Source organism: Hyperolius riggenbachi, chromosome 9 (assembly GCF_040937935.1).
Source record: "Hyperolius riggenbachi isolate aHypRig1 chromosome 9, aHypRig1.pri, whole genome shotgun sequence".
NCBI lineage: Eukaryota > Metazoa > Chordata > Amphibia > Anura > Hyperoliidae > Hyperolius > Hyperolius riggenbachi.
This window is the reverse complement of record NC_090654.1, coordinates 282,027,666-282,038,963: the sequence shown is the minus strand read 5'-3', so window position 1 is coordinate 282,038,963 and position 11,298 is coordinate 282,027,666. Positions and strand designations below refer to the sequence as shown.

General features: G+C 44.6%; 1 protein-coding gene across 9 annotated transcripts in view; it reads right to left on the bottom strand.

The window, feature by feature from the left end:
* The window catches only part of EML1 (EMAP like 1), a 190,830-nt gene that overhangs the window by 7,499 nt on the left and 172,033 nt on the right, over positions 1–11,298 (bottom strand). For all 9 annotated transcript variants that reach the window (XM_068254678.1, XM_068254672.1, XM_068254673.1 and 6 more), the window contains 3 exons: positions 6,004–6,091; positions 3,330–3,425; positions 636–766 (listed from right to left, as the gene is read on the bottom strand). In XM_068254678.1, the coding sequence (XP_068110779.1) occupies positions 636–766; positions 3,330–3,425; positions 6,004–6,091 (315 nt within the window). The remainder of the gene's footprint in view (positions 1–635; positions 767–3,329; positions 3,426–6,003; positions 6,092–11,298) is intronic.

Here is an 11,298-nt window from a genome sequence, read left to right as displayed (position 1 = left end):
AACATTTTCAAAGTAGGCACGCTACTGCTGTAGTATGCACTACTAACTTACTCACGCTCCCTCCAAAACTAACGAGATCCCCGCACTTTGATTGGCCCGATAAGCTGTCTGTCACTTGAGAGGCAGCCCATTGAGCCAAATTGTGGGGATCTCGTCCTACAAAGTGAATCAACCCACAAGTCAGCTAGCTAATTGTACAAGCTGTTAGTCGGTATTTCTCCTGTCTGGCTCTCGGTGAAATTGCTGATGTTGCTGAAACCCAAGAGAAGCTGAAGACGTGTCTGACACTTCCGCTGCCGGGCAGATCAATTGTATAGACATCATCATGGCAACAGGGGCGTGAGCCCTCTGCTGCGCATGCGCACAGTACCAGTTTGAAACATGTATGTTCTCACGGAATTACATTTTAAAATATGTGGCGCTTATGGTTCTCTCAGCCAGAAAGGTTTCTGACCCCTGATCTAGATGCATAAGTGGCACATATGCTATGATCTCTCTCACTGTCTGACGAAAATCACAGTTAGCAAAACAGAAGTGAATATTTTTAAGGAACATGCTTCAGATAATTCAGACAACTGATGTTCTTCAGAAAGAATAACAAGAATGCATTAAGAATTCTAGGAGCTGAAACGCACCCGAAATTGTGAACAAGGATAGGAGAAGAGATGAACTTTTCCAAAATCATCCCCCGTCGCTAGCAGCTTCTGATCTCCAGATCTGCAGATGGCGTTCAGGTCTGTCCCGTCTGAGCCTTCTGGCCACACCCCTGCGAGGAGGAAAACAGACCAATCGTCAGAGATGACAATGATGTAAACCTCGTTTCTGCATTGTGATGATGTCATTTATAAAGAAAAAAGTCTGGTTAAACAAAGATAGGATGTCTTGCGATACATGTATCAGACTTTCTATACAAAACAAGAAGCTCTGAAATGGGCTGGTGTTAGGCTGCTGTTCATTACATTGCTGGTTTGTAAATGCTGTAAAATTATTTTGTACGTAGCACTATCCCTAACTGCATGTCACCCATGACAAAGCCTGTTTGTGGGGCGAAACATGTTTGGTTTAGGGTTTTTTTTTTTTTGTAATTAGCGCTTAGTTTGAACAATCTTTTGCTTGTTAGTGGGAATCTAGATGAGAGGGGGATACTGAGATAGATCCAACTCTCAATCAATGATTAAAGATAAAAAAAAAGTTTGCTTTCCTAAAACAGAAAGAATTTGCGATAATTCAGGTTGGAGTGAGCTCGAGATGTCTCCCAGAGCAACACTGCTGAATATATGCAAATTACCCATTGTACCCAGAGAAGCTAAACACACCTCCAGAACCGCTGGAATGCAATGATGTGTCAGCTTGTTAAATTGTACAGAGCCATAATAATCCAACATGCATACAGACTGTTTCGGATTGTTTGATCCTCATCAGTGCATGGCATGGATTAATTTGGCTCTATGGAGTAGGGCTTGTAAATCCGAGAGGCACAGACAGGGGGCTTTTAGGACCATTGTAGTCCCTTACACACTCCAATGAGTTCTGGGTCACCATGAGCTCGCTGGCTAGTCTGTGCCTCAATGATTAAAGAGATACTGAAGTGAAAAAAAAAATGATATAATGATTTGTATGTGTAGTACAGCTAAGAAATAAAACATTAGGAGCAGAGAAAGGAGTCTAATATTGTTTCCAGTACAGGAAGAGTTAAGAAACGCCAGTTATCTATGCAAAAGAGCCATTGAGCTCCACTACTTTCAAAGTCACAGAGAGCTCTGTCTTCTGGAGCTTGTTATCTCAACTATCTCTTCAATGTATTTTTTTTTCTGCAGAGGACAGTTCAAAGGTTCACTGGCCTGCTCTGTAAAATCATTGAATATGCTGAGTAGTGTGTAAACTGCAAATATTAGAGAATGATGCAATGTTATAAAAACACTATAAAACTGAAAATAAAAATATGAGAATATTTTCTTTGCTACTAATGTTCTAGTAATTATCCGTAAACACAACCAATTCATTATATCATAATTTTTTTTTCACTTCAGTGTCGCTTTAAGCCTTGCAGCTCAGGTTAATTACCTCCTCCTAGGCCAGCTATCAACATTATGCGATCCTTGTGAATACGTATCATGCTAACACACTAGCCTGTTTATGCCTTTATTTATGTTGTCCTGAATGGTCCAATTTTAAACCCAAAATAAAGGTTAAGTTTTAATTCATGCCTAAAGGGCTTGTTATCTTTTGGTAACAGCTTATTGTTCATTTTCTATACTTAACAAGGACCTTTTTTAAAAAGTGTACCTGTCACAAGGAGAACAAGAGGATCTTTACTTTCCTGGGGCTTTTTCCAGCCCCCTGTAGTCCGCCATCAGTCCTGGTAAAGTCAGCACATGGCTCTTTCGCGGACTACTGGGCATGCTCTGTTTGGGGCTGCAGGTCTCCTTGATCGTGCTACTAAGGCTGGGAGCACTCTGCACCTGCGCAGTTACAAGCCTGAACTAAATGCACAGGGGTAGAAAGCTTCTGGCCATGGGAGAGCCATAGAGTAGGTACGCAGCCCAGAACAGCGCATGCGCAGTAGCCCCTGGGTTTCGGACTTAAAGAGGAACTCCAGTGAAAATAATGTACAGTAATAAAAAAGTGCTTAATTTTTACAATAATTATGTATAAATGATTTAGTGTTTGCCCATTGTAAAATCTTTCCTCTCCCTGATTTACATTCTGACATTTATCACATGGTGAAATTTTTTACTGCTGGCAGGTGATGTCAGTGGAAGGAGATGCTGCTTGCTTTGACAGTTGGAAACAGCTGTTATTTCTCACAATGCAACAAGGCTCCAACAGTGTGATGTAAGGACCTCAGAGCTGTAAGGTGCTGACATCACAATGTGGGAGGGTTTTCACCACAATATCAGCCATACAGAGCTCCCCGATGATCTATTTGAGAAAAAGGAATAGATTTCTCATGTAAAATGGGGTATCAGCTACTGATTGGGATAAAGTTCAATTCTTGGTCAGAGTTTCTCTGTAACTTAGCTGCAGCAGCAGTTTCGCAGGACAGAGATGTCACACCAAATCAGTTTTCCCACCACAGCCATGAAGTCTCCAGAAAAAGGGCAGCTTTCTACTGAGCGAATTGGCCTTTAGTTATTACCTGAGCATCTCTCTCTGGGAGAACACAAAACCCTGGAATGGATTTGATACAGCAGCGCAGAGGAGGGGAACCTGGGACAAATATATATATATATATATATATATATATATATATATATATATATATATATATATATATACCAGTGGATCATTTACTAAAGTTATTTTCAAAGAGCCCAAAATGGACTTACCAAAGACCTGGAAGCCCAGGCTGCAGGTGTAAGTCGCCCATTCCAGGTCCCGCGTCGTTTCCACGCTGACAACCTGCTTGCAGGCAGACGGGATCCCTGGAACGATAAAGGAATACAGCGATTATACGATCTCGGACGCACACTCAGCCTATGGCCACAGAATGGCCACCACTGTGCTGCACTGTGATAAAGGAATACAGCAATTACACTATATATCAGAAGCACACACACACACATACAGCAAAGTCCCCGTCATCCAGAATTAAGGCATCCGGAAGTCTCAACTAATCGGCCTGTCTGAGAGATAACAGGAACCTTTTTTGGGGGTGCTTTCTGTGTGTGCCGGCAGGCTGTGAAATACTTACGGAGGCTACAGCAATGTCTGGCAGTCTCCCTCTATCTCCCCGCAGGCTCTGAGCAGCTTCCGGCATCTGTGTATGGAAGCCAGAGAGTCAGCTGATCCGCATCCGGTCACGTGACACTCTGGCTTCCGTACACAGATGCCAGAAGCATAGATAGAGGGAGACTGCCAGACATCGCAGGAGGCTCCCGCCTACATATATATAATTTTGTGATGTGGTAACCCCGAGCAGACTAATTAACCCTTGTGTCACCTATTCTCTATACTTGGCCTTAAGATTTATGGACACCTGTAATGGTTGCCGCCCATAGCGATCGGATGCGATCACTAGGGCAACAGCTCGGGGACCGAACGCTGTGTGCATTGAAATGTTGCAGTTAATTGCAACTAGTTGCTAGGCAATACATCTATACAGCACTGGGGTCCTCAAACTGTGCCCCCTAGTGATTGCATGCAATCGCTACAGACACGAAGGCTGGTGATACTGTGGCCTGTATGGTATAGTTTTAACCGGCACAACCCAAATAATGCATTTTGAGGCGTTTTAAAACTGCGGCACTTGCCATGTGAACATAAGGAAGGGAGAAAAATGAATACAATTTTACTAAACACTGTATAAAAATAGCTGTAATCCTCTGCTCTCTGCCTCAGCTGGGGACTAGGGGGTGCTGAATGGAGAAGGAACTGGGTGTGGCTGCACTTGGGCGGTGAGCAGGCGTCTGGGATGCTGACGTACTGAACAGTCCTGCGTGCATGAATGACGACCTCACTGCTGAAAAAAATGGGGATGTGAAAATAATATAGGCCAAGTTCAACAGGCCTAAAAAAAATCATAGGCAGCTGCAAGAAAAAGCTATTTTAATAAATTAGAAAATAAAGACTTGTGTATCTATAACACCATTGAAGTTATATGTCAAAGGGGCGGTTCCAATTCCATATGTCCAGAAACAGGAGGGGTCATGGGAATTAAAAGGCACCTAAAGTGAGACGGATATGTAGGCTGTCATACTGGATGTCTTTCATTTTAAAGGGAACCATAGACGAAGCACTCCTGTATTTTACCATGTAGATCAGTGGGAACATTAGAGAAAACACCTACCCTGCTGTCTGTTTCATTCTGCACTGCACAGATTGCTTCTAATCATCCCTGATAAAATCCCTGACTGAGCATTCAGTTTGGCTTTGCTCAGAAATATTTATAGCTCAGTCTGTGTCTCTCATTTCTTTTCAAGCCCAAGCCTGCCCCCTGCTGGCTCTGCTCAGGGATTATTATAGCTGAGTCATTATAGCAAAGCCACACTGAATGCTCAGTCAGGATTTTATCAGGGCTGATAACAAGCAGGCTGAGCAGTGAAGAATGAAACAGAGAGCAGGTTAGGTGTTTTCTCTAACGTTCCCACTGATCTATATGGTAAAATACATAGTATGAGGGTGCTTCGTCTCTGGTTCCCTTTAAACAATACATATTACCTGGCTATCCTGCTGATCCTCTGCCTATAATACTTTTAGCCATATACCCTGAATAAGAATACAGATACAAGTGTTTCTGACCGACAATTGACTGGATTAGCTGCATGCTTATTTCAGGTGTGTGATTCAGGCACTTCTGCAGCCAAAGTGATCAGCAGGTTGGTCAGAGAACTGGTGGTGTTTAAAAGGAAATAAATATGGCATCCACCATATCCCTTTCGCTTCAGGTGTCCTTTAAAGTAGAGGAAAGACCTGTATGTTTTTTCAAACCAGGTACACACTTTCAATTATGATTGGCCAATCACTAACCAATTTTAGCACATCCATGTAGTGTGAGTGTTTACCTAATACAATCTGCTCATAGTATTCCATATCTGTTGACCTTCACACATCATGGAGGTGGTAAAATTGGTCAGTGATTGGCCAATCATAATTGAAAGTGTGTACTAGGCATTAGTATGCAGATCCAGATCTATGTTTGCACTCCTCCCACTTTATCCTTTCCTCTAATGACATCTACTATAACGAGTTTTCAATAGGCTGCATTGTCTCCATGGGCCAATACCTGCTGTGGTTATAAATGTACCTTCCATGTTCACAGAACCTATAGCAACCGTCTGCCTGCAGGGGGTGCTGTCTCACTTGTAGGTAAGACTGCATAGTCTGCCCTCTGTACCCAGGATTATACTGTGCTACAGCTCCACCTACAGGCCACTCACAAGAACACATGCTTCTTTACTAGAATCCCACAAAATACTGCTAAGCAGAAAACCACTGAAATAATAATGAGGTAAGAAATGGACAGTAGATGGCTGCAAAGAAAAAAAAATATTAAATACTCACAGTATAATATTTCATAGTCTCCAGAATTAGACATCAGATACTGGGAGGTCACTGACCAATCCAGGTGGGTGATGAAGCTGGAATGACCCTGTAGGAAAAAAAACACAATTTAGGCCAATGTAACAAACCGATAAATAAGTACTGAGGGCACCGCAAGACTTTTTGCTTCAGCTTTAAAGGAGCTAAAAAAGTAGATCGTTAAAATCTGACAGAACCGACAGGTTTTGGGCCAGTCCATCTGCTCATGGGGGATTCTCAGGGCTTTCTTTGTTTTCAACAGCATTTCCCGAACAGCAGTTTAACTGCCAAAATAGTAAGATACCAGCTAGCTTCCCTAATCGCCTGCACACTATTTTGTCAGTTAGACTTTGCAACTGCTGCTCAGGAAATGCTAATGAAAAAGAAAACCCTGAGAATCCCCCATGAGGAGATGGACTGGCCCAAAACCTGTCGGCTCTGTCAGATTTTAGCTGCCTACTTTTTTCACGATAGTGGTCCTTTAAAGGGAAGCTGAAGTGAGAGGAATACGGAAAGGCTGCCATCTTCATTCCCTTATAAACAATGCCGGTTGCCTGGCTGTCATGCTGAGCTTGTTGAGTCACAGCCCTGCAGCAAGCATGCAGCAAGCGGAGTCGCACCAAAGTCACAGCATCTGATCTGCTGCTCACAGTGATGTGTAGTACTAAGGTGTGTACACACCTTTGATGGTTGTCTCCTGTAAGATCCCCTTGGGGGACATCGCTGGGCTGACAGACGCAAGGTCAGCTGTATAGCTAAAATCGCTCTCTGTTGCTGTGCGGAGGGGCGACAGAGCTGCATGCGCAAGACGCCACGTGGCAGGCGGGGGAGTGGCATGCACGAGACCAGCAATTGCTGGGGGCGACGTCATCCGCCAGGCGGATCGCTCAGCGGTCGGGGCCACTGTATACATGCTCGATTATTGGCTGAGGCTGTGATTGGCCACCTCAGCCAACTTAAATCAAGTGTATTTTTATTTTTTTAAGTATTTATATAGCGCCGACATACTATGCAGCGCTGTGCAGAGTATATTGTCTTGTCACTAACTGTCCCTCAGGGGGGCTCACAATCTAGTCCCTACCATAGTCTTATGTCTATATATGTATCGTGTAGCGTATGTATCATAGTCTAGGGCCAATTTAGGGGGAAGCCAATTAACTTATCTGTATGTTTTTGGGATGTGGGAGGAAACCAGAGTACCCGGGGGAAACCCACACAGACACGGGGAGAACATACAAACTCCTTGCAGATGTTGACCTGGCTGGGATTCGAACCGGGGACCCAGCGCTGCAAGGCGAGAGCACTGACCACCATACCACCGTGTATGAGGCTGTATCAGGCAAAGCACCAGCACAGAAGTCAGGCAACTGGTTTATTAAAGCATGAATAAAGGGAACCTGAAGTGTGAGTAACATGGAGGTGTTTTAAACAATACCAGTTACCTGGCTGTCCTGCTGATCTTTCTGGTCAATAGTGTCTGAATCACACACCTGAAACAAGCATGCAGACAACCCTGTCAGATTTGTCAGAGACATCTGATCTGCATATGCTTGTTCAGGGCCCAGGGCTAAAAGTATTTAAATTGTACCTGAGATGGTTCACTAGCCCCTATTTATACTTACCTGGGGCTTCCTCCAACCCCATAACCACCGTGGCCTGAGGGCGCTTCTACCCCGGGGCAGTGCAGTATTTTTACCGCACCCCACTGCCAGCCAGTGAAAGTCTCTTTAGACTTTTATACTTCCGCAGTATGGCGCAACAGAAGTGACATTTTTGCTGCTTCCCAGACGCACACACAGAACAACGGAACTTCTGCGTCGACTTGTTGCGATCTGCGTCACCCTTAAAGTCACGTTAGTCTATGGCAGGGGTCTCAAACTCAATTTACCTGGGGGCCGCAGGAGGCAAAGTCAGGATGAGGCTGGGCCGCATAAGGAATTTCACAAAAAAAGTCAATCAGGGGGGGCAATCCGCCAGCATTTCCTGGAAGGGGCAGAGCTTTCAGCTTCAGCTCTGCCCCTCCTGATGTCAATCGCGGCGCATCACCGCCTCTGCCTGCCCCTCGCTGTGAAGTAAGAGTGAGAGGGGCGGGCAGAGGCGGCGATGCGCCGCGATTGACGTCAGGAGGAGCAGAGCTGAAGCTGAAAGCTCTGCCCCTTCCAGGAAATGCTGGTGGATTGCCCCCCGAGCGATTTGGGGGCTCTGCAGCCCTCGTTTAGTGGCAGATTACTTGGGAGCACTGAAGCGAACTATAAGGAAGCTTTTGCCGGCGCGGGCCACAAAATATTGAATCGAGGGCCGCAAATGGCCCGCAAGTTTGAGACCCCTGGTCTATGGCGACGCGTGGATTTTAAAACACTTACCGATGCGACGTTGCGTTGTGCATGCACTGAAGCGTATTTTTACATTCGTAGGGCCAGAACAGAAGGGCTGAAAAGGATGGTGCAGGAGGCCACAGTTCTCATGTGGCTGGAGGAAGCCCCATGTAATTATAATTAAACGCCAGTGTACCATCTCTGGTACACTTTAAAGGGACTCCGAGCACCTCCCATGGGCATGCCTTTAAGACTCCGACAAGTACTGCAAAGTACATAAAGATGCATACCTTTCTGTAGCTTGTGCTCTCATTCATTTGATGCCTGAATCGCCGTTCTACACCAAATAGTTTTCGTTTGATTTCAATTTAAAAATCATGGCTGCCATCTTGGCTATGTTACAACTTCCGGGTCGCCCCTGTATTCTCTGTTAGAGAAGTGCATCATTGAATGAAGCAGGAAGAGGAAGTGACACACATGGCCATTGCAAGAGGCTCCTCCAGACGGATCATAGCACGACTTTGTTGGAAGTCGTCTGGCTTAAAGGCATGCCCATGAGAGGTGCTCGGAGTCCCTTTAAGGCAGAGGCTCAGCAGGGCTGCCAGGCATCTGGTATTGTTTAAAAGGAAATAAATATAGCAGCCTCCATATCCCTCTCACCTAGAGTTCATTGTAAAGAGGAGGTAGTAAGTTTCTTCCAGAGTAAAATGAGCCATAAATGACTTTTCTCCTATGTTGCTGTCACTTACAGTAGGTAGTAGAAATCTGACATTACGGACAGGTTTTGGGATAGTCCATCTCTTCATGGGGGATTCTCAGCATGGCCTTTATTCTTTATAAAGACTTTCCCTAAAAAAAAGGTTTATATACTCGTGCTGGCCTGCCTCCCTGCTCGCTGCACACTATTTTGGCAGTTGGACAGAGCAACTGCCATTCACCAAGTGCTTTTAAAGGGGAACTGAAGAGAGAGGTATATGGAGGCTGTCATGTTTATTTCTTTTTAGACAATACCAGTTGCCTGGCAGCCCTGCTGATCCTCTGCCTATAATACTATTAGCCATAGCCCCATGAACAAGCATGCAGCAGATCAGGTGTTTCAGTGGTTCAGACTTATAAGTCTGATCTGACAAGACTAGCTGCATGCTTGTTTCTGGTTTTAATCAGATACTACTGCAGAGAAATAGACCAGCGGGGCTGCCAGGCAACTGGTATTGATTAAAAGGAAATAAACATGACAGCCTCCATATACCTCTCTCTTCAGTTCCCCTTTAAAAAATAAAGAAAACCCTGAGAATCCCCCATGAGTAGATGGGCTAGTCCAAAATCTGTCGGTTCTGTCAGATTTCTACTACTTACTGTAAGTGACAGCAACATAGGAGAAAAGTAATGTATGGCTCATTTTACTCTGAAAGAAATGTAAAAATTAAAATTTTAAGATTTTCACGACAGTTCCTCTTAAAAAAGGCCATACACGATACTTAATTGTACGATTATTGGCGTTAACCCTTTGCTAATAAAAAAAAGGTTTTGTTTTTAGTGTCAATATCGCCGTGCTAAAACTACAGCCACAGCAGCATCTCTGTAGGAATGTATATATCTGTGTACAGAAGACTTGACTGGTCACAACTAATTCATCATATTGGAGGTTACGGAGGCCACAGCCTTCCAGCTACTAAGCACACAGAACTGAATGTAGCACATGGCCCTGTGGCTACCAGTGTCCTTAACGTGGACCTGAACTCTTGCACAGGACAGAAGGAAAACAGAGGAATGCGCCTTGTATTACAGAGATTAGGCTGTCTAATTCCTCCTCATTTGTGACTAATCACAAGTGTAATTTGATCTCTCAGCTGTGTCAGCCCAGAAATCTCCTCTGCTACGACAGAGAGCTAACTGGTAAACACAGGATGCTAACCCTATGTCTGCTTCCATGAAAGCAGGAAGTAGACACTGCAGATTTATAGCAGGATTTGTATCAGCTGCAACAAAGAAATGTTTTTCATTAAAGGTTGTTATGCTGTTGCTTATCTTTTAGAGCAGAGAGGGAAGTTCTGAGTTCAGGTGCGCTTTAACCTTCCTGGCGGTAAGCCCGAGCTGAGCTCGGGCTATGCCGCGCAGGAAGATATCTCAGCCCCTGGTGGGGCGATTTCCTCCATTCAAAATGCTGTACGCGCAGCTAGCACTTTGCTAGCCGTGCGTACAGCGTGATCACTGCCGCTCTGCGGCGATCGCCCGTACGCAGCGGCACAAGAGGCCCCCCCCTCCCGCCAGAGCCTTGCGCTGCCCGGACCAATGAGTTCCGGGCAACGCTATGGACTGGATCAGAGGTGTCTGACGTCAGCTGACGTCCATGACGTCATTCCGATCGCGTTATTCCAACGCGTTATATACGCGTTCCCGTTTGCTATTGATGCCGGTGACGATCGCACTAGAGGGACACATGCGCCCTCTAGTGGTGTTTCATGTAGCTACCACTCTGGTAGCTTTACATGAAACACACAAAAAAAAATTAAAACAAAAAGTATTTTTGCCAATTTGGCAAAAAAAATTAACCGCCAGGGAGGTTAAGCACCAGTGGAAACATTCAGGGATTGTTCACACTGTAAGCGTTTGATTTTTTTGTATGCACTGGCGATTTTTATAATCGCCATAAAAGGGGTTTTGCAATGTTGCTGTATGTGAGCGTTCTCTTTCTTTCCAATCGCAAATGCGGCTCCTGCACCATTTCCTGTGGGTTTGTACTTAAATACAAAGTATAGGGAAATTGCAAAGCGCTTGAAAAAGCGCATTCCCCAGTGCTTTAAGGAATAAATACATTGTATTTATTTAGTTCCAGGTCAAAAAGTTCACTTCCTCATTGTCTTCAGAAAGAAAAACTCAAATAGCCGAACAAAAGCTCTTTAAAAAGCGCTTAAAGAGGAACCATCGCGAAAATCTTAAAATTTAAAACACATACAAATAA